The sequence below is a fragment of the Anomalospiza imberbis genome, chromosome 16 (assembly GCF_031753505.1).
Source record: "Anomalospiza imberbis isolate Cuckoo-Finch-1a 21T00152 chromosome 16, ASM3175350v1, whole genome shotgun sequence".
Lineage (NCBI taxonomy): Eukaryota > Metazoa > Chordata > Aves > Passeriformes > Viduidae > Anomalospiza > Anomalospiza imberbis.
In genome coordinates this window covers 8,924,101-8,946,781 of record NC_089696.1, presented here as the reverse complement: position 1 = coordinate 8,946,781, position 22,681 = coordinate 8,924,101, and the positions used below count along the sequence as shown (strand labels likewise).

Sequence of the window (22,681 nt, the reverse complement as noted above, 5' to 3'; positions counted from 1 at the left end):
TGCAGGCCAGGAGCCACAGGATTTCTATCAATAGAAGCCATCCAGTAAGGGCTGATTGGAAGCTGTCCGTTCTCACAAACAGGTACATTAACAGAACAGTGAGTTCTCATTATTTCAGCAAACATCATCACCTGCCTTTCACATACAATCCATTAAGCTAGGTTTGATCCCTCAGAGCCTCTGAATTCCAATCAAGAAATCCAATAAGCTGCCTAGAGTTTATTTTATATTCAACAAATATACCGAAGTCAGAGTAGAGACAAAACAACTATTTCCTCTGTACCTCTCTCCTGACATCATCTTAGTGCCTGGGATCTGAAACTTTTATAATTATAGGTGGCTTTCACTGTATTTTCCCCAGTAATAAACTATCTGTGAATTCTCACTTTGCTCATTACAGAATTGGACATCATTAGGTGCCCACCACAAGCCTGCTTATGTGATGGTCTCACTTTCTAAACAGGTTAAAATATCCAATTTCTTTTGTTAGGACGTTGCTGAAGCTTTTGAAAAGACCAAGTCCTGGTCAAAGGTGCTCTGTTTCTTCAACTCCAAATTACTTGTGGTTTTGTATTGAATCAAGCTGAGTAAGAACATACCTCCTCCTTTCCCAGAGTTTTCAGGTGATCCAGGATCTGTGACACCACTGTTTCACTCAGTTTGGTAATTTCAGCCAGGAACTTGGAGTCTCCACCATACAGAGTATCATTGGAATCAACTGCAGAGATGAATTCAAGCTCAGGCCTGGCCAAAGAGCTATACATTTATTTGCTATTGGAAACATCACATATTGATAGAAGACCACATTTGGAAGTCATAAAATGCCCCTTCTCCATGAAACACAAACAGAGCTGTGTTTTTTAAGTGCCTACCACTTGGTTGCCTACTATGTCCTTTTGATTTTAAGAGCAAACCACTGAGAAGAATCTTTTAGCTTAAAGCCAGTCCTGTATTCCTGGGTGCAGCCAGGCTCACAAATATCTCCCAGACATAATGTTAAGCAACATACCATGTCAATTTTCAGGTTTTCCACAGAGACAGACTCTCCCTGCTTCCATCACTTTAGAAGAGTGCGGACATCATCTACAATGGTACCAGCCATTGTAAAACTCAGTTTGTGTTTTATTTAGTGAAAATAACTAGATTTTCAAAAGAAACTGCATTTTTTTTCCTTAAAATAAACCCATGATTAACTCAAAGTGATGCATAGAAATTCAAGAAGTGTATTTTCCATTTCAAAGACCTTAAAGGGTTCTTAGGAGGGAGAGAGCTCTTCAAGATTTTACAGCTTAAATAATTGTGATTTTAAACATGCCTTTTGCCCTAATTTATTTATGTTCTATTAAGAAGTAGGGTAAAAGAAATGTTTAGGTTTAAATATATTCTAGGTAAATCAGCACAAAAAATTAAAGATAATCCCCTGTTTCCAAGCAAACCTCATTTTAAGAAGCTAAGGTACAAGGTCCACCTAGAAAAAAACCCATTGCTCTACTACAGGGGGGAAATTACCAATTTGTATTTCCATGCTTCTCTCCATTGAAATCTAATTAATTTAGATTTCTCATCTTGGGATTATGCAGCTATTTTGGTCATATAGAAAATGGAGTGAAAGAAAAAGCTAAAGCACACTTCCTTACAGAATTTGAACAGCAGATTTACTACAGAGTAGCACTTCTACTGACAGCCATTTCCTGTGCTGCTAGCTGCAAGAGGGATTTTGTCATGGGTGGTAAATCTGACAGACTGTTCACCAGAACTGCAGTACACATTCCAGCCTTCCCCTCTGTGAAAGTCTGTGCAACTGAAAGAAAAAGTCAAACTATCTTGGCCTGTCTGACTCATTAATCTTCAGGGTGCTTGAAAGGATTTTTATTTATTCTCCACCTTAATTTAGTAATCTATAATCAGAAGGCAAATATTCAAATTTTAGAGCATATATCAAAATATTCCAAAAATTATTACAAGAAAGATGACAGATATTTTTCAAAATGTAAAAGCTTTAGAATTTTCTAGCTATGCAGAATATTTTTATAAGTTACTGTAATTTCCAGAACTCAAAGCCTGCCTTCAAAGTAGCAAATACATAATTTAAATAATGAAGACTAGGCTTTACATTCTGAAAACTGGAGCTGTTAGTAAATGTGGATGAAACACCAAGGATAAGTATAAATCAAGTTGATTCTTTTAGACTTAAATAAAACCCTTCATATGCATAATCTTTACTTGAAAAGTTCACATTTATAAGCATTTGCACCAACACCACCAGCAGCAATCTAAGTAACCCACTCTGCACAGATTCACTTTAAAGAACAGACTGCAGCTGTTCAGAAGCCAACTCCTGGGATTATTCTAAGTTCCAATACCTGAAACTGGATAGAAAAAGAATCCATTCTGTGAGACTCATTAGCACTGGTCTTCATTAACTGGCTATGGTGATAAGACAATACTGCAAATGTCCTGGTGGAATGCAAGGAGCCAGAGCCCCCCTTAGGTATTACCTTTATCTACATGGTAGATAAATGCTTCTTGAGTCATGGCAGACAGCAGATGCAAAACATTAGTATAAATCCTGACTTTGTCATCGCTGTTATCCTCCCAGGTATAATCCTGGATCACATTCAGTAATCCTCGCACAAGAAACAACACTCCTTGTTCTGGATGGTCCTACAGAGAAGAAAAAAGATAGGTCAAAACCAACACCACAACCCCAGAACAAAAACAGGATTATTTGCAGTCATTCAGTGGTGTAGAGTCACAGTTTGAGCTCTAAAAAAGCAGAACTACAATATAATTAAATCTGACAGCTACTTTTCTTAAGTGTGCTTCCTGCAAATCCTTTAAATTTTTTTTCCAGTTTCCATCTAAAATGCCCATTTGACCCATAATTACAACACGATCCAGGCAGCCTCCACAGAAAAACTTTGAAATGCTTTGTTTTGTAGTCATGGGGGAGCAGTACAAAATTAATTGTCAGCTTCTTAACAGCTAAGCCTCTAAAATTAAACACTGAACAGATTTCGTTATTAAAATCGTATCAGTAAGCTGTAGTGTATTACTCATATAATTATGAGTTTCAGAAGAACTCCTACACTGGAAAGTCAGTTACAGATAATAAACAATCTTTTCACATGAAATGAAAAGAAAGACTCTGCTTTACATAAGCTGGGAGTTTTTACAAGCAGCTTTATACTGCACCGAGCTAATTCCAGCTGGCAGTTGGAGCAGTGGCACCAAGACACACAGGACAAATCACAGTCCACTGGGGACACTGCCTTTTGATCTTCTGTAAATAGGGAACAAAGTTAGGGAAGCTAATTTCTGAATGCTGACATCTCATCTAGTTATTTTTCCTTACTGAATCTCAGAGGCTGTATCACTCCCTTCTTCAATCACCTGCTAACGATCCCAGTCACTCCACAGCCTTCCCTCACAGCCTGAGTGCTGCACTCTGGAAGCAGTGACAGCCCAGGGGCAGCTTCCCCTTCCCTCCCAACAGCACAGCACAGCCCCTCCACTTCCTGAACATGGGAGACCCCTGCCACTGCAGCAGGGGGAAGGCACAGCTCTGACAGCAAGGATTTGAACAGCACCACACAGTGTGCTGCTTCACCAAACAGGCAAAGGAAAAGGAAGGAGAAAACCATAAGGGAGGTTTCAGTGAGGAGGAAAAACCCACTCTCTATAAGAACAAATGAATATACAGGTAATTTACAATTCCCCCTCGTCTTTTAGATATAACTGAAAATACTGGAGAGAAAATTACATCTCTCTCTAAACCTGACAGTTAGTTAAAAACTGGGAAGGATGTAGAATGGTAGTACTATGTGAAATAGTCATCAGAAGAGGAAGGTTATGCCAAAACACATCTTCTAATTATTGTTTTCACTCCAATGATTAGGCAACCTATACCAAAGTAACTGAAACTAGTAGGAACTAGAGCTCTGTATTTTCCCCTCCTCATGTATTAGAGATTTTTGAATACTTAGCTAATGAACCAGTAAATTATGTTTACACAATTAAACAATGGTGAGATTTCACTCTACCCCAATTCCATGTCTAGTGAGGTGTTGCTGAGAGTGGCAATGCTGTACCTCCACCCACACAGTTCTTCTGCCTCCCCATTTTGCACTGGGGTGAGTGATTTTGCAGTCAGTGAGCAGAACAGTTCATCTTTTCACAGAAAACGAATCCCTGCATTTCCCACTCCAGAAGCCCAGTCTACTCTAATTTTTTAAACAGGAAAGTCAAAACAGTCTATACTAACCTGTGTGCTATTCATACACACTCAACTTACCGGAACAACTAATAATGTGGAAAAGAAATTACACAGGAATTCCAGGAGGAAGGCATCAGAAGGTCGCATCTTTCCATCTACACTGATCATTTTTGGCACTTCAGGAACAAGGCTCACTGCAGCTTTGAAGAAAGCATCAGCTACAAAATAAAAATAGAGTTGCTGTTATATCACTCCAGCTGTGATGGCAGCCATGCCTGTAACCCAATGGTTGCTTTCAATTTGTTTCAAAATTCAAAGAAATTACAGAAAATGAATGTGCTGAACTGCAAAGAAACCCAAGACTCAGCAGTGGTCTGATTCTTGAGAAATCTGTTCATTTGAATGATGCTGTTTCTCCAAAAGAAGTTCCCACATCACTCCAAACTTCTGAAAGTCTAACTCTTCTCCTTTGCATAACATGGAGACACCATCATTTCATATGCATTGCATATACAATAAGAAATTAGCACAGGATTCAAAATTGACTTATCAAAAAAATGCTTATGCCAGGAGAATGGGGAATCCAAAGTGGGGGCAAAAGGTTCATGCTACCTTGTTCACCAATTCATTCACAAAAGGCTGTTAAGTTCTACAGAAGTACCAACAACTTCATATTTCTAATTATTCATAATCCCTAAAAGTAAAATATTAATATAGTACCAGAACCTGAGGTATTGCTGGTTACCTAGCTAAAAGAATATTTTCCAAGAATAACAATACAGGAATTAGAGAAACCATCCACCATTACAGCCTTGGCAAAATAGCTATTAAGAGGTTTTTCATAACTCTTTATTATGTCTCTAATCTTACAAAAACATAAATTCCAAACTACAGAACATCTATTCCTAAATTTAATATTCACAAATTAAAAGCAACAGTATTTTCCCTCTTACACTAGAAGCCCTCCTATATATGCTGAGTTCACAAAAAAATTTCTGACAGCAACACTGTTTTGCACTTTCTTGGCAACATTTCAGAATATCCAAGTATTCTCAAGTTGTTGAGCCATATACTTCAAAGCATCCTTCAGAATGAATATTGTATCTTTATTTTACAGGAACAGAGACCCAGGCCATGTAATCAGCTTTTATCAAAAGCAAAAGGAGAATTCTTGGTGAAAGCCAAGAGGTGTTACGTGGCTGGGATGGAGATACCACTGACAGGCAGGCATGGGCATTTCCAGGAGCACAGCTTGCTCTGGAAAAATTCATTTGAGACTCCAAGCAAATTTGCTAAATATAGTACCAACTGATACCTAATTTAAGCTTATGAGGAATACCAGAGAAACATGTGCTTTGGAAAAACTGTAGTTCTTCTCACTCTTGTTTTTTCAGCACACAAGTGCTCAAGGACTTTTTGGTGCTTAGAACGCAGACTCCTTCCATCAAACATTGTCCTTGCTTTTATTCTGCACATTTGTCTTTAGGTGAAAGAATGTTTATTTCAAACTACTTATAAGTTTAGACAGCCAACCCAAAGGAAGGTAAGTAATCTTTCTCTGCTTTTTTTGAGGAAGGAAGGCAGCAGCAGATGTTCATTCTAGCACAAGTAAATGAATCGCTGTCACTTCCACAGTTGTCTCAGCAGAAAAAAAAATAAAAGTGCACGTCTCACATCACCATACAATAAAAACATGTGACCAGACAAATGAAAAAATGTGCCTTAGAGAATAGTCTGCATACCAAAGTACCCATGTCTGTGCAGGGAATGCTCCTGCCTTCTGAAGTTATTTCATAACAGGAGGAGAATGACCTGCGCAGCAATCAGCATCCACAGTGAAAAAGAGCTGCAAAATACCTCACCCTAATTTACTGCCTGCTCTCCCAGCAATCACAATCCTTCACATTCTCCTCCAAACGTCTGCCATAGTGCAAACCCAAAACCTCTTCTCTTCAATTTGAAAACCTGAAATTTGATTCAATTTACTCTTCTTGCCTCCCGCCGTGTCTGTGAACGAGAGCTGCCTCCTGCTCTGGCTGAGCAGCTCCAGAGCCAGGAGCTCCCTGGTTCCTCGGGCTGCTGAGAGCAGTGCCCAGCTCCCTGCAGGTGCTGCCACCAACTCCCTGGGCTTCCATCTGTGTCCTCCCTGTCCCTGGCAGTCACAGCTGCTGCTCCCGGGCTGTCTCCCCATGGCCGCTGCCCCACGGCCACAGGGTCACCCTGCAAACCCCACACATTGTCCCTGCCCCAGCACAATGAGGACACTGGGGCTCCTGCCCCACACTTCTAATCCTTGGTCCTTGCCTTTTTCCCTCTGCTTCCCCCACTCAATGCAGCGAGGCAAGCCAAAAAAGCAATACAGCACAAAACAGTTGTATTTCACTGTGGTACATCCAGAACTGGCAAAGGAGAATATGTTCATTTTGCAGTAAGTCCTGCCAATCTGTGCTAACCATGGAATGGTTTTATGCTGGAACACTAAAAGCACATTTATCCAAGATATAGGTGCTTCAGAAGAAGAAAAAAAAATACAAAAAAATAAAAAAAAAAAAAAACACCAAAAAAACAACTGTCCTCTAAACATTACCATTCTGACAGAGAGGTGTCAGAGTATGCATTACATGCTCTGAGTTTGGAGAAAAGCCTCACTACAAAGGTTATCACAGACATGCTGCTTTTTCAAGTATGAAATGAACATCAGTGTTTAATTCTGAATTACATTAATTATGAGGTTATGCAATGATGGATTCTCTGTATCTTTAAAAGCAAATTTTTAAAACTATTACTGTAGAGATGTTTTAAAACAAAATCATACATCACTTTTCCTGGCTACCAAAAGATATAAGGAACTACTTAGAAAGCACTAAAAACCACAACAATCTTATGTTTTTGATTAAAAAAAACAAAAAGAAGATAAAAAAGGCTTCTTCTGATGAAGGATGCTGTTTTCTTATCTGCCTAAAGTACAACACTGCTTCTTCAGTGAAGCACTGTTAAACTGGGTAAGGGGAGAGCAGGCTGTGCATCACAGCGAATCTCCATGATGGAGCCTTCCCTGCCTGCTGGTAATATCTTGTGCAGTGCTCTGAACCTAACATACTTCATGCTTCACTACATTCATCCTCTCACAGCAGCTCCTTCATTCTGGTTGACCATAATCCTATAAATCTTTCCCCCAAGCATACATGCTGACCTTCAGGCTACAAAAACTAACAGTCTTGGATATCCAAGTCAGCACTTCCAGAATTAGCCTCCTACAGAAGAAAAAACAAGTGAAATTGGTGCTGAATGTTCTGCTATTGGCAATATTCACTGTGACACATGTACAAATTTAATTATACCTACACACAACTATATGTACCTCCATATATTTCTATATATCAATCTCTCCAGATATAAAAATTCAGCTTGCATTGTATTTTCTGTATCTCTGATAGCTGATTAAACTGTACAAATTCAAGACTTCAGGCAGGCAAAAATAAGGAGGAACAAAGTGACATGGGAAAACAATTAAACTCCTTAAGGCCACCTTCAAAGAGCAAAAGGGAGCGAGTTTAACATACCTACCCAAAGTATTTTTAGTCACAGCTACAATTACACCAGGCTAAGTCCACCCAAAGGACAAAACCAAGGACCATGCACATCTTTTGCATTCCACACCACTTCCCCGTCTTACAACACTGTCAAACCTAATTTAATACTCTGAAGATTTTGCTTCCACATCCAACAGATGTTGGAAATTTAATGAAGCTTGTACTCCAGTGCAAAAAATTATTGGGAAGCAAGCGTGGGGGGTTTGTTACTCTCTTTTTTCTGTTAAATAAATTAATCCATTACTGTTTTGACAACCAAGCACTGTAAACATTTGAATCTTTTTCTCATATTGGTGAGGCCACTGTGAGAGTTTTGCCACATTGTTAAAATGTGGTTTCCTCTTGAACTACTGCTAATTGTTCTCCCTCTTAAAGATCTCTACACATCACTTCCAATCCAGAAGCAACCAAGAATTCTTTGAAGGAAAAAACTTGGAATTGGAAAATGAATGCACTGCTGCTTGGTGAGCTGGAATGTACTGTGTTAACTCATACTATGAATTAGCTGCAGATAAAAAGGGAATTATGTGGATGAAGCTCGGCAGAGCCAGCTTTAGGCATAGCTTGATAAAGATTGTTACAAGGCATTAGTACTTGGAGACAAAGGCCTACAGAGGCATAAGTGAAAGATTCATACAGGGCCATCAGACAGTATCAGCAAGGACAGTGGACACAAGAAATTTTATTCTTAAGGTGTAATCAGTAAATGCAATACACACCCCACCCCACTGGCTCCCCTCCCACCCAGAAAAAAACCAACCACAAATTACAGCCTGCCTCTAAATTCTACATAATCCCTAAAGACTATGAGGTACCACATCAGCAGCAGTCTCTAAAGAAAGCTCCACTAGTAATGAAAATTTTGAAATAATAAGTAGTGCAGTTAAATACTATTGTTTCTACTGTTATTATGAGGCAAAAAATAAAAATCAAATGAGCAGACATACAAAAAATATGATGCAAGGCTGGAAAATCTTTGCAGAGAGACATCATTCCTCAGAAGTCTTCCAATTCATTCCTTTCTCAAGTCTTCAAAAGAATCAGTGAGATTGTGTTTAAAAGTAATTCCATTTATAAACACTTAGATTTTAAAAAACTTTTAATATTTATCCTTATAGAAATGGCTCTTCAAACAACTAAGCTGAAAGAAGATAAGGAAAAAGGTCCTCATGAGGGTATATAACTTAAGAAAAGATGGGGTGGATGGAGGAAGGAGAGGGAAGAAAAAGTTTTCACAGTGGAGCAAAATAACTACTGCATTCCTTAAGGTTTTGCAGAGACATGTCCTGAGGATGAGCTGGGAGGTGACAATGTTTGCAGACTGGACTGGAACGTGACTGCAAAGCATCACAGATGGATCTCATGATTCTGAGCATTAAACAGCAGATGAACTCTAATATTAGTATGGCATGTGGGGAAAGAAGCAGCCCTTGCTATAAGTATAGAAAGAGAAGCTCTAGAAAGGCTATTTACACTCATGGAAGATTTTGGAGTCATTATAGATGGTTTCCTGAAAGCTACATCCTAAACAGCTGTTGAAAAGGCAAGGCAATTATAAGAATCACTAGGAGAGCAAAGGAAAACTGAGGTGCCATTGTATCATTCAGATTGCTGTTGGGCATTTATACCTGGAATAATCAAATCTAGTCCCAACCTTCCCATTTCCAAAAGCACAAAAAGATAAAAAAGGTGCTAGGGCATGGAACTGTTTCCTTATTAGAAAAAGGAATACTGACAACTTCTTCAGGAACTTTACAGACTACATTATCTCATAGATAGCAAGAAGAAAATGAAGCAGGAATGACTGAATTCTGCTCCAGCAGATCAGCTGCATGCTCTGAGCCACTCACCTAACATTTAACATAAATGAATCCCTAAAGATTCTACTTCCAAGCAGCAGGTCACTGTGGAACTCACTATGACATGAAATTACAAAGACCAAAAAGTAAAATTTTTTTAAAAATATTAAATGCCCAAAGACTGGTCCATCTATTTTATTAAATACCACAGTCTAGTCCATACACAAGCTCTGTTGAAGGATGTATTAAATCACCTGCACCTGAAAGCCAAGAAGCATCATTCTACATTATTGTTTCCCTAGTAGATGCTACAAGACACTTTCAAAAACAGGTCATGGGCTAGACAGACTTGAAGAACTGACAAACTGCTATAAAGTACTAGTCTGAAAAGCTTACAGAGACAGAGCTGTCACCTCTCTCACATCATACAGAAAAGTGACTGGCTGGGATAAAGAGAGGAACAAGAAAAAGCTCATGGAATGGGAGAAGTCTCCCTCTGTGGAAGTCCCAGGTAACAGAAGAGGTCACAGTTCTGTCCAAATGAAGCAACACTTAGCATTGCTAGTAAGGAAAACAGTATGGCATCATGCTTTTCCCAAAGCTCTTTTACTGCCTTCAAGGAAAGCAGTATTTAAAAAGATAACAGAGTCACCATTCTCACCAGAGAAATATGAGCCAAGAACTCCTAGTATCTGTAATGAGGAAAATCTCTTCACGTTCCTATTTCTCTAAATTCATCATCTCAAATTCTCTCTATTTATATTCCTCAGATCTGTAAAGATTTCAGGAGATTAAACAGAAATACTAAAAACTGTTATCTAATGGTACTTAGAAAATACTCTAAACCATGATTAGACTATGATTTAAAATTACTTATTAAATATTCCATACCATACTTTCTCCAGAGTGTGACTGAAGCATTTAGAGAATACTCCTGGAAAATAACATTTTCTGCAGTAGAAATGAAATTATTTTCCAATCTACTAGGTGTAACTGTGTTTTAGCCACATCTGGAAAACAAAACAAATACCTAGAAGTGCATTAAGCACTGTATGCTTCAGAATTAAAATCTGCATTTTCTAAGGAAAAAGGTCTGCAGCAGTTGATCTGAAGGAGAGGCTCTCCATTTTTATGAAGTTTAATGTTTGACAATATGCCAGTGAAATCAGTCAGACAGAATCAGATGAATTACCTTATTCACTCAGCATGATATTTCTCAAGTGAGGCAAAGATTTCACAGCCTTTAAAACAAAAATGCTGCTTAACACACATTACCAGCAAGTTATGTCATCTCCACCACCTGCTGAATGCTGTGACCAAACATTAAAAACTCATGCTGTCTCTTTTTTTTTGACAGACAAAAGTAGCATTTCCACGGGGAGGAAATGTGTGCAATGAAAATCATACCTATATCTCAGAAGTCCAAAAGAATGACACAATGGAGCATGCATTTAATCTCAATTTAGTCCAAGCACCCCCGTGACAGAAAGCATGACCAATGAGAATTTATTATTCTCTGTTGGCAGCATGCAGTGCTCAGTGGCTCAGTTAAGAAAAATGAAAAGCTCATCTCTGTAAAATCTAGCATCTTCATTTCAAAGGTGGGGTCTTAATAGGCTCTCCAGAGGTACAAACTATGCATCCAGGGCAAATTCACCTAAAACATTTTAAACATAATTACAGATTCATTTCATTTAAAGCAGGTCTTGGGATCTGGAGATGAAAGAGACAAAAGTAATTTTTAACACATTCTGAACATTCCCAGTCAGACATCCAACAGTGTATTAATGCTGGAGTTTCATGAGCCTATAAATTCACAGTTCTGACCAACTTCATTGTCTTAAAGAAAATCTATTCCATGAAAAAATACAATTTTCTAATACTGAAGTATTTGGATGAGATCAAACACTTGATTTGATTTAACAGTGTGGCAAATCCAAGCAAGCAAGGCTGGGACAGAGGAAATGGGAGCAGCGAGACACAAGGACTGATGGTTACTACTGCTGCCCCTTGAAACTGGGAATGAGGCAAAACCCAAACTTTTCCAGCTATAAGCAGATTAGCTGTGGCTCTCCAATTGCTGATAGTTTAGAATGCAATCCTCAGACTCATAAATCCATTTAATGTTACGACCTGCACATCCTTCTTTTTCAAGACAGATACATTGGCAATTTTTAGAAATCTTCCTATTGCCAACAGAAGTTGTGAAACTCAATTTTGTTATGTGTTTAAGTGAAAAGTCAACTCACTGAAACAGCTGGACTTCCCACAGAAACTTAAAATTGAGAAAAATCCGAGACTTTACCTTGCTACAAACACCAGCTGGAGTCTTCAAGGAGGAAGTGCATGCACAAAACTCATGCATGCACCACTGCTGACTGAGCTATCAGATCAGGTACATTACCTTTCAGCTTTATTTCTCTTCACAATTTTAAACCGATTAAGCTCATTCAAATCAGCATGAAATAAAGGTTACAGACAAGGCACAGTTTCCCTTCCTGGCCTAATGCTGTCATTAATGGCACACTCTTAAATCTTCACTTCATGCTGCATTGGTTTTAGCAGATCAGTGTCTAATTGGCACCAGTTAACTGACTGGAGTGAAATTTGCTGTTATGAATTAATCAGTACTTCTTACTTATTCAGTTGAGATACAGATTAAACTGTGTGAAAAGTAACTTTCAAGGACACATTATGTGACTACAGTGCATCAACATATGGAAAGACAGTTCACAAAAAATGTCCCAAGACAGTGCCTGTTTAACACATGCTAAATTAGTCGTGCAAGTGACACGTCTCTGAGTACAACTTATACCCAAATAGCTTTGCTAGGGGAACAAAAAAGTGAATAACTATAAAACCTTGGTAAATGAAGTGAGTTACTGAACATCAGTTTTTCTCTTGCTTCATTTTAACAAAAGCAGAGATCAACCAAATGCTCCTCTAGCTTGTGGGTCCAAAATTCAGCAGAGTGTGGTTAATGAACATGCATTTTAGAGATTGACTTCATAATACTTTGTATGTATCTGCTACCTTAAAAGACTTCAGGATGGGGATCCTGTAAATTGTTTTGTGAGTGCACTGTATTCATGTGTCGAACAACAGCTGTGCACATTTGTAAACCCCCATACCAAAAAATCTGGGCAATTGTTGGGGCCCAGGAGTCTCACCCAGAGAAGAACTGGATCACAAAAATAGCTGAAAAGCAGTTTATAAGTTGAAAGATATTAAATCACAGAGTGGGCCCCAACATAGCCAGGGAATAATTCTCGAAGACCAAATATTACAGAAAAACTGCTTTGGATTTGCTTCCAATAAAAGAAGATCTGCAACACAGCAACAATAACAAAAATTGACACACAGGATAAGGTAAGCTGGTCAATTAAATAAAACACCATAAAGAGAAAAGGTGAGCCCATTTTATGTAAACTCTGAAAGAAACTGCACAATGCTATTTGCACAACAACAGACTTTGCAGATCTTTTATTTGCACAACAAACTTGGACACAACAGTCAGCTTTACTCTAAATCCCTCTGCTTTGCTGTATGGGCAACATCAGATTCAAAACAAAGAAATGCAATAGTCACCATGCACTAAAAAGTCTTAATCAGCACCCTAAGTCAGCTTGTTTGTGCAGCTGGAACTTGCTGGTAAATGCAGAGCTTGGAAAACAAGCTCTCGTGAAGAAGCACAGAGCTAACACAAAGAATTAATAGCCACAACAAAAGATGTTGCAAAGTAATCCAATTTACTACTCTCACAGCTCCACTGGAAACATGTAAAGGAAAAGCATTTACTATCGGAGAGCAGACATTTAAAGTCAGGATTAAAATTGCAAAACAAAGTAGAATGGCATCACTTCAAAAAGGAAAAGAAAAATACTGCAAGTAGTTAAAAGTATATGAAGACTCCTAGAATAGATAATTGACTTCCATTTGTAACATGAATGAGATCATATTAAATGGTGATACAGACTTAATGCTCATTCTGATGCCAGAATAGCTCCCATTTTTCTCCCCAAATCACTTTTTGTCAGAATCTACTATTACTTAACACTGCACTAACAGAATGGCTGAAAGTGTGCTCCGGCACATTTCAATCAATAATTCAGATCCAAAAAAAGAAAATATATTTTTCAGTCTTCATATGATCTGGTATTACACCATTGTTTCACTCTGATATAGTGACACATTTTCCTGGCTAAGCATTTATCATGCAGGTGCTTTGAGAGCAAGTTTCTGCTGTCACTGACCTAATCTGGAATTCTTTTCCAGCTCATTGGTGAATTTTGTCAGGCTGTGAACTACTAAACAGATGGTTTTATTTCTTTTTGTCAGTTATAATAAAGCACATTATTTGTGATTAGAGTGCTTGCATAATTATGCAGGAGAAAAGCTTTCCATGCTTTCCATAATTCCTAAGGCATTTAGGACAACCTACCTCATGGCCAGGACTATGTCAACCACATTCAGCTCTCCTGGCTGTTGAGATCACATTGAGGAGCTGTTTCAACATGACAAGGTTTTGCTTTAACAGTGTTTGAAACAGAGCTGTATTTTAATTGCATCATGAATATACATATGACTTAGGATATCAACCGAGTTATTATTCAGTCAGAACTATTTCTGAAATAAGAGAACCTTTAAGTAGACAAATTCATGCCTTACCTTGTGAAAGGCACTGATTTGCCAGAGCAACCTGTCCAGAGTGTAGATACAGATTGAGACGTGTGAAGACACTGCTCAGAGATGGAATTGTAATGAAGCAGAAGGCAACACAAGCCTAAAGTAAATTTTAAAAAATTGAATTAAATCCCTATCTCAGAGTTATAACAATCTTTACTGATTTAATACACAATTAGGAATCAAAATCTGTAAATCAGTTTTGGAATGGATTTTCAATACAAAGCAAATATTAAGTGAAGTCCAAAATCAGCAATTTTAAATTTCTAATGAGTATTTCAATAATTATATATTTTTTTTTAAATTGTTACTATGGCTAGATAAGGTCAAAACTGACTCTCTATTACTGTAGCTCAAAATGTTCCTCTCTCCTCAGATAATCACCTTGCAGCTCAAGACCAAAAGCTAACTAGAAAAGGAGATTAGTGTCCTCAGGGGGAAGCCATCTGCCAGAGCGGTCAGAGGAGGTGCCCCGAGTTACAGGGAGGAAGCAGATGCAGCCCAGGTGCTGCAGCTGCAGACCTGTGGGCACAGCCCAAAGCCCTGGCCACAGCAAGGAGGCCCCAGGCAGGGAGAAGCTGCCCAGTGCCAGCCCAGCCAGTGCCCAGGACAGCACACAGGTGCCAGGAACTGGAGTGCCCTGCACACACAAACAGCTTCCCACATGCAGATGGACACACCTTGGTTGCCACAGTTCAGGTAAGAAGGGAACACAAGCAACCTGGATATCCTGTGATGGCCTGTGCACAGTTAAAGCACATTTGACCATCTCTTGAAAGGAGCACCTTATTTGAAATTCAAATCCTGATTTCAGCATATCAGCACTGATATTATGAGACAGAAGTTTGCATATATTTTATACCCCATCTCCCATTCTCTCTGTGACCGAGTTACATAGAAATTTGGTATTTTATTTCAAATATAATTTGGAAAGCTGAGCTTTCCAGAATTCACACAAACACCTCTCTGGTGAACCTTCCTTTGGAGAGGGAGTCAATCTTGCTGCTCTTTTTCAACACAAAGCTGCTATTAGATGGTTTGGGTCTTTTTTTCCTTAAACAGCAAGATTTACCTTTAGAGAGGAAAGACTGCTCTTAACAAGAGAAAATGGGACTACAAACAGTGTTAAAAATACTAACATACTGGTTTTGCAAAAATTATAAACTTAGGTGGCAGCAGGCAGTATTATCTGCAAAGAAAGCAGGCTCAGAGTTTATTAGCCAGACCTACCCTGACAAATGCAGCAGTCTTTCTGGAATGATTTCCTTTCATCACCCTCCTGGTTTCCATTGCTAGTTGGTTCACAGACTACACGCACAAAACAAAAGCAAACCATTAAGAAAAATGCACAGCCTCAGTGGCAAATAACAACCTGCATGTTTTACTGCATGCATTTAGAGAATAGCCAGTGTCCAAGGAGCCCTGATACAATGTGTCCCCACTGTACTAGTTACCTTTTACTGGGAGAATTTTAGTGACTGCTCCTTAAAGCAAATATGACTCAATTTGTGAAAGCAGACTTGTTTTAGTCAAGGCTCTAGCTTATCATTTCCTTCCCAGCTATAGTGCTGTCACCTCCTTGCTAGCATAACCACCACAATTTCTAGCTAACACAGATTAAAGAACCATAAACCAAAATAACAGAAGGATTTAAGGGAAGATACAATGTTGCAAAGGAATCAGATGCAGCTAATGCACACCTGTGACTCAATACAGAGACGCGATTAACCTTCGCAAGCACAGCAGGACTCTGCCTGGATCTGCAGCCAGACTCAGTCTAATCTGTCCTAGATGGAGGATTACAGAAGAGGCAACCCAAATTCTGAATGCACAAAAGTGCCATTTATTTTATTATACATGAAATCTCTTGCAAGATAGCCCATTTTCTTTGTTGCAATGATGCCATGCATGCCTGTCAAGCAAGAGCTTCAGAGTGTTTCAGGGGATAAAACCAGAGATGAGAACAAAGTTCACTTTATAAACACCTGATTCAAATACTTCAGACTTATTTTGCAATAGACCAGTAATCTGAACAGGGAATGGGAGAAATGCAAATATATCCCCATTTATTAAGGAAATGTAGACAAGTTGTGGCTTACATGAATCAGCTGGACTAGAACAGGTTCCAGATTGCAAAACATTGACCTGGCTTCAACATAGAAACTCAGCTGTTGCTCAAAGTCACGGCCAAATGAAACCTGTAAGAGAAGAAAGGCCCCTAGACTTTACCACTGTAGGCCTTAAATATATGTAAAAGTGCATGCAGATAAACCACAGATACTCAAAAGTCAAAATCTCCATATATTGCCAAGGAGAAAACCCAGCAGTAACAACAAATAGCAGTCAGATAATGTCTGCTCTTTTAACTGTCTGCAATACTTGAGCTTCAGGGAAACATGAAAGTTTTACTGGTTTGGTATTTTGGGTTTTTTTTTGTCTATGCTCCACATGACGGTCTACTTTACAGATCAAGTATTTTTCAAGAAAACAAAATTTAAATCCTGTTTGTGAAGTGTTTTCAAAACTAGCACAACTCTTGATTCTTTATGGGAGAGACAAAGGCTTGGTTTTGATCATACTTAGAAAGCAAGACAAAAAAAACCAAGAATAATAGAAATAGATCTATGAATCTGCATTCAGATTCCTCTAATTTCTAGTTGATAAAGGGCCTGCAACAGAAAATAGCATTTTTCCTAATTAGATAAACCCATATGAAAAGCTGGTTTTCCTCAAGTTTAGTTAATTAATACATGCTTATATAGCATGGCAAAAGCCTGTAACCTTGCATTCTGGCAGGAAAGAAGGCAAAAAACAACCTTTGTGTGAGAACAACCCTCTTCCAACCCTGCAGATTTAAAAAAACCCCAGTGCTGTCAGCTGGAGTGTCTCAGCTGTCAATTAAAAGCAGAGCATGAGGAACAGTCTCCAGGCAGTTTATGTATTCTATTGCATTTTTTTTTTCTAACAGAAGTAAAGGTTGCATTATTTATCATTTCTCAAGTCACACGCAAAAGAATTTTTTACAAAATTAGAATAAAATTTACATTTAATCCATACAGTGAAAGATCAAAGAAATTGCACCAGAAAACAAAGGATTGCTTCTCACATTACAGTCTTTGCTTTTCCTCTATTTGTACAACTGCTGATTCTTGAGCCCCAGTCTCAAGAAAACATACCCAAAATGATAATTTTTTCCACAAAAAGGATGACTGTAAGGATGACTGAAACAATTGCTTTTCCCTCCACATCTTAATGTGTGCTGGTTTAAATGCATAAATAGTCATTCTGCTGCTATGGGATTTTTTCCCCCAAACCAGGACTATCAAGACACATCAAATTTTGTTCAATGCAAGAAATCCTGCTAAAGGAAATTATACTATATTATACTGCATGTAAAGCTTAATAAAGGAAGATTATATTATAACATTAATTAGCAAATTACTATAGTTGGAAAAAAAGCAACCATCTAGAGTAAATCCATAGAACTGCAACAAAGAACAAAGAGGACAAGTAGACACAGAGCCTGTCAGCTCTACGTGAAAGGAAAAATAGGCATTGAGAGTACATGGTTAGAGAATACAAAAAACTTGAGAAAGTCTCCCTAAAACACCCTAACATCTCAAAGCCAACAAAAGATTTATTGGAATAAGAGTGAGGGATGGTTTAAAGACTAATTTCAAGACAAAACACCTGGGGTTCTCCTGGGACTACTAATTTAAAAATACAAATAATCTTATTTATAAATTAAGACAAACACAGATCGAATAATAAAAAGCTACACTTATTTTGTATTTTTGAAAGCTGGTATTGGTTCCATTTGGAGCTAAGCAGTAAACCAGTGACCTCTCTGATCTTTCAGCTGCTGTTTAACTTTTAAATACGTGCTCTGTTTTACAGGAGATTTACAAAACTAGCAGAAAATATGATTAAATAAACAACATGTGTACTTAAAATTTACATCTTGCACGGAATCAGCTCCAGCGCTGTGTGACATTTCCTTGAACACAGACACACTTATTTCACTGAAATGCACTGCCTGTGGTTTTCAGTGGTTTTTAAGTCTCTGACTCAAGCAAGTCAGAGGCTGGGCTCTGATTCAGCCACAGGCACCTGTTCCTCACAAGCATCTCACAAAAATCTGAGCTCTAAAGTGCACCCAACACTTGCACACGATTGTCACTCACCATTTTTATGAATCCATTTATCAGAGCTGCTAACATTCTTTTCTCATCCTCAAGTGTTAGTGCACTAGAAAAAAATTATTTGGTAAATTTTAGAATATTTTCAATCTGATTTATCTATATAGGTTCAAATTATACATAATATTTTATAAATTTTTCTGTACAAAACTAATTTTTATATGAATATCACCATGTCAGCCATGAACCAAACTAAATTACAGATTTTTTAAAAAGTAAAAATTGCTGAGTGTCTTTAGATTCTCTAAAAAATTCAGACATTGGCACGAGGAGAAGGAAGCTACACAAAAGTTTTTTATTTTAGCAAACAAATGGCTTCAGTTGTGTGCTGCAACATGAGAACTTGAGGAAGAATTAAGTCTAAAAACCTAAAGAAATTATTAAGTCTATTCTTAGAAGAAAGTTATCCTATTTAAGGAATAAAACTTCTGAAATACCCTTTAAATATTATGCACTGTATAACATTAGTTTATTGTTTAGTTTGGGGTTTGTTTTGCTTAAGGTTTTTTGGTTTTTGTTTTGGGTTTTTTGTTTTAACTTTTTGCCTCAGAATTTAAGAAATAATTAACTTCACCTTGCTACAGTGCTGGTTTTCTTTATGTTTTAGTAAGGACTGTACTAAACTGCTATGTAAAAAAGGAGTTTCTTTTCAAAACTATCACAGATACCTATTCTACATCAAGAGTCCAAAATGTGATTTGAAACAAATTTACATCACACAAAAATCCAGTCAGTCAAACCTGTTTCACTGAAAATGGATGAACAAAAAGTTAAATTACAATTAACTAATACAATTTAATCCCTTTAGTATTACATGCCTGGCTCCAGCTTTGACCTTTAGTGTATCAGTTACCAATTTCCAACTCAGACACCAGATGGGAAGAGAACAATAGTTTTACTATACAAATTCAGTAAGGGAGGAAAGAAAAGCTCAGCATGATTAGCTCATTAGTGCATTGCCAATCAAAAGAGTCAAGTGATGGGCTCTGAAAGGCTCAGAAGGTTTGTAATGAGATCTCCAGGTCAGTAATAGGTTTCCAGTTCAATTGTGAATCAGACCCCCACCACTCTAAAGGCTGTTATCCTCCAACAGCTGTTAAGGGGTCAGCGAGCCCCACACAATGGGCTGGGAGTTTCCTGAACCAGGATGCAAAAACAGATGCAGGAGTTACTTAAACATATCTGGAATTTAGGATGATTTACCGAGAGATGTACAACCATCTTAGCTCAAGGAACTGCTGGTTTAAGGGATTTTAAATGTCCCAGTAAATGATGAAATTGTTTTGGCAAAGTGTCAGAGGAAGGACAATATGGATTGCTATAAACTGCTTTGCTTATTTTAATAAGCTGGTTTAGGTACAATATATTGTTCTATTTAAAGGCTGAAGTGGCTTTTAGTGCAATATACAGCCAAATAAGGTACTCTAACACAAAATAAAGCACTCTAGCTGGTCTAAGTTTGAATTACATGCTAAATCTGACCCCTTTATTGACAATAAATCTTGCATTCATGGCCTATCAAGGATGAGAAAGTTTTAAGTTCCTTTGCAGCATCTGCCACACTAAGAGGCTCTGGGCTCAGAGTGGCAAAAGAGACTGTGCCCTTACATTTCAACCCAAACCAGAAGGAAAGAAGGGTTTATCCTCTTGAGAGCTAGAATTTGCAGCACTGTGATCCTGGCTCTGTTTTCAATCAGACACAGATTTCAGTGTGATTTTTGCAAATTACCTATAAACCACACTGCACACTGCTTTCCACACTGCACAACAGTGAAGGTGCAACAGGGCACAGGGGAGCCCAAACAACCCCAGCTCTCAAAGTCAAGGGCAAAATAGAAGAGGAGGAATTAGGAGAAAGATATAGATGGTTCAACAGCTTCTCAGTTCTAGCTTCTCCTACTGAAGTTCCTAGAGATTTTCCAGGTATCTTTTTAAAGATTTCACACCCTTTGTAATGGCTGAAAACACTGATCCACAAAAAGGTATAACTGAACAAGGCAATCTGTGCTTTAGTAGCTACACATTCACTTGAATCTCAGAAAAAGCTTATTATTCACTATAACTCAAAGATTATATTGGTTTCACTCTCCAAGTATTTAGAAGATTGGATTGTAAAGTGTGTCTGCTTCTGGAAAACAACAAAACCACTGCTACTTCCTTTTTAAAATTCTGCTTCAGTATTCAAAATACAGCAGCAATTGAAGAGCAAATGGTACGTGCTGCCACTTCAGTGCACAGCTCTTCCCTCAGCACTAATTGGATTCATGTCTTAATCCACCTTGAAACAAACAGCCTCAGAAACACGAAAGCACATCAGGCAGCCCAACTCTGCATAAACGAGAGCTCTCAGTAGAAGTTCATCTTACTTCACAGAATCGTGCATCGTCTTACAGATATGCAGGAGAGCATTGAGGATAACAGGATCCTTCGTCGACTCCTGCTGATGCCTAGAAAGTGTTTCAGAAAAAGTGGTGAAAAATCCTGCTCTGTCAAAATGGAAAACAGTGACTAGAATAACACCCATTTAATGCATCATTTCAGTCACCAGCACCATATGACACTGCACAAGTTTTAGATCCATTTGTGTCCAAATGAACACCAATGATCACACGGTTAATATGGGTAGAATTCCAATAAATACAAGCAAAGAATTATTATCTTAATATACACATTTGCATTGCCAAGCCACAGACTCTGACTCCTTAAGGGACACAGTAAGGATATGTGATACATTGAGGCAATCCAGCAACGCCAAAATAAAACAATCCTGCATTTACCAAGATATATTTTAATTTCTCAGCTACTCAGGGACAGGCAGGAAGGATCAGAGTCAGGTTTAGGTACAGAGGCACATGTGCAGTACAACTCCACTAAGATGATTAAGGGGCCACAGCCTCTCTCACATCTTGGCAGTAAAGCAAAGAGAGCTGGCCCCGTGTGCCCTAGGGGAAAGAAGGTTTGGGGAGGCTCAGCAGTGAATAGAAACACCTGAAAGGAATGTGGAAATGAGAAAAATGTTTCAAGAAACTTGTTAATTATTTGAAAAGAAAAGGACTGCTTGATTTTCAGAACAGTTGAACGTATTTTCATTTTTTAAGTTCATTTTCAGCTGTAGCAATACTCTATTCTGTGCTGTCACAGCAACTGGAATGTGAAATAAATTTCATAAACCAACTAAGGCAACACAAAAAAAAAAAAAAAAAACAAAAAAACAAGCTCAGAGAACAATTATTCTGTTAACCCACAGCAAGTCAGCATCAATAAAATTACTTCAACTTTCTTTGTGAACAGTCAAACAGTCCATCAATAGATTAACAAAACTGACACATTTTCTTTTTTCTTTCCCATAGCCTGGAAGACCGTCTTAAATTGAATATCCAGTATACTGACTCCTCTTCCCTAGACATGTTTCAGTAAGTTTCTCAGAGCCTCCAGAGTTCATTTCACTTCAACAGTCTCCACTTACTTAATAAAAGATTCCATAATGCACTTGCACACCTCCACTCTCACACTTTCCTTCTGGAACATATCCAGAAATGGCAGGAATTTCTCCTGAAAGTAGAAATACATAAACAAGTAATATTAGGTATGTTACAAGCAACACACTTATTTCAGGTAAGTTTTATAAGCACAGATATTTAGGTAAAACTATTTTCATCTGTTTTGAAAACAGTAATTGATCTCAAAGGATGAAAAAGTGGAACTAATGGGAAAGGACTGATGGCTGAAAGATGTATCAATTTATTGATCACAGAGATCCAGAAGGGAACACAAAATACAGAACTGTTTGAATCAAATGTTGCACTTTATTTTTAAAAGCAGTCATATGCTTTAAACAGCTTAGGGTCATCACAAATTCAGACATCTATGGGAAAAAAAAAGTTAAGATATAAACAATTAAAATAGTCTACACATCATCAACAATTTCACGTCTATCCAGAGCAACTTAAGAAGGTCTAAGACATACAAATTTCCTTCAAAAAACAAGGGTCTAGGTTGTTTAACATACTAAAAGACTTCATTTCTGCATCATCTCAAGAATATAGTGAGGGTAAGTTTTTCAGAATTGTCCAAGCAATTTGTGAACAAGACTTGATCCCAAATCCACAGCATCAGTCTTGAGTTTCACTCTTCAAATGGTTTCTATACTGTGACACACACTTGCTGTCTTTGTTTCTATTTTTCTACCTC

General features: G+C 38.0%; 1 protein-coding gene across 4 annotated transcripts in view; it reads right to left on the bottom strand.

The window, feature by feature from the left end:
* Positions 1–22,681, bottom strand: part of VPS35L (VPS35 endosomal protein sorting factor like) — a 53,449-nt gene that overhangs the window by 3,148 nt on the left and 27,620 nt on the right. For 3 of the 4 annotated variants that reach the window (XM_068206870.1, XM_068206869.1, XM_068206872.1), the window contains 9 exons: positions 21,957–22,042; positions 20,857–20,937; positions 18,476–18,539; positions 16,391–16,489; positions 15,522–15,599; positions 14,277–14,391; positions 4,295–4,434; positions 2,499–2,664; positions 600–718 (listed from right to left, as the gene is read on the bottom strand). In XM_068206870.1, the coding sequence (XP_068062971.1) occupies positions 600–718; positions 2,499–2,664; positions 4,295–4,434; positions 14,277–14,391; positions 15,522–15,599; positions 16,391–16,489; positions 18,476–18,539; positions 20,857–20,937; positions 21,957–22,042 (948 nt within the window). Of the gene's footprint in view, positions 1–599; positions 719–1,637; positions 1,794–2,498; positions 2,665–4,294; positions 4,435–14,276; positions 14,392–15,521; positions 15,600–16,390; positions 16,490–18,475; positions 18,540–20,856; positions 20,938–21,956; positions 22,043–22,681 lie in introns of those variants that run through there. The other variant, XM_068206871.1, reaches the window with a different exon arrangement.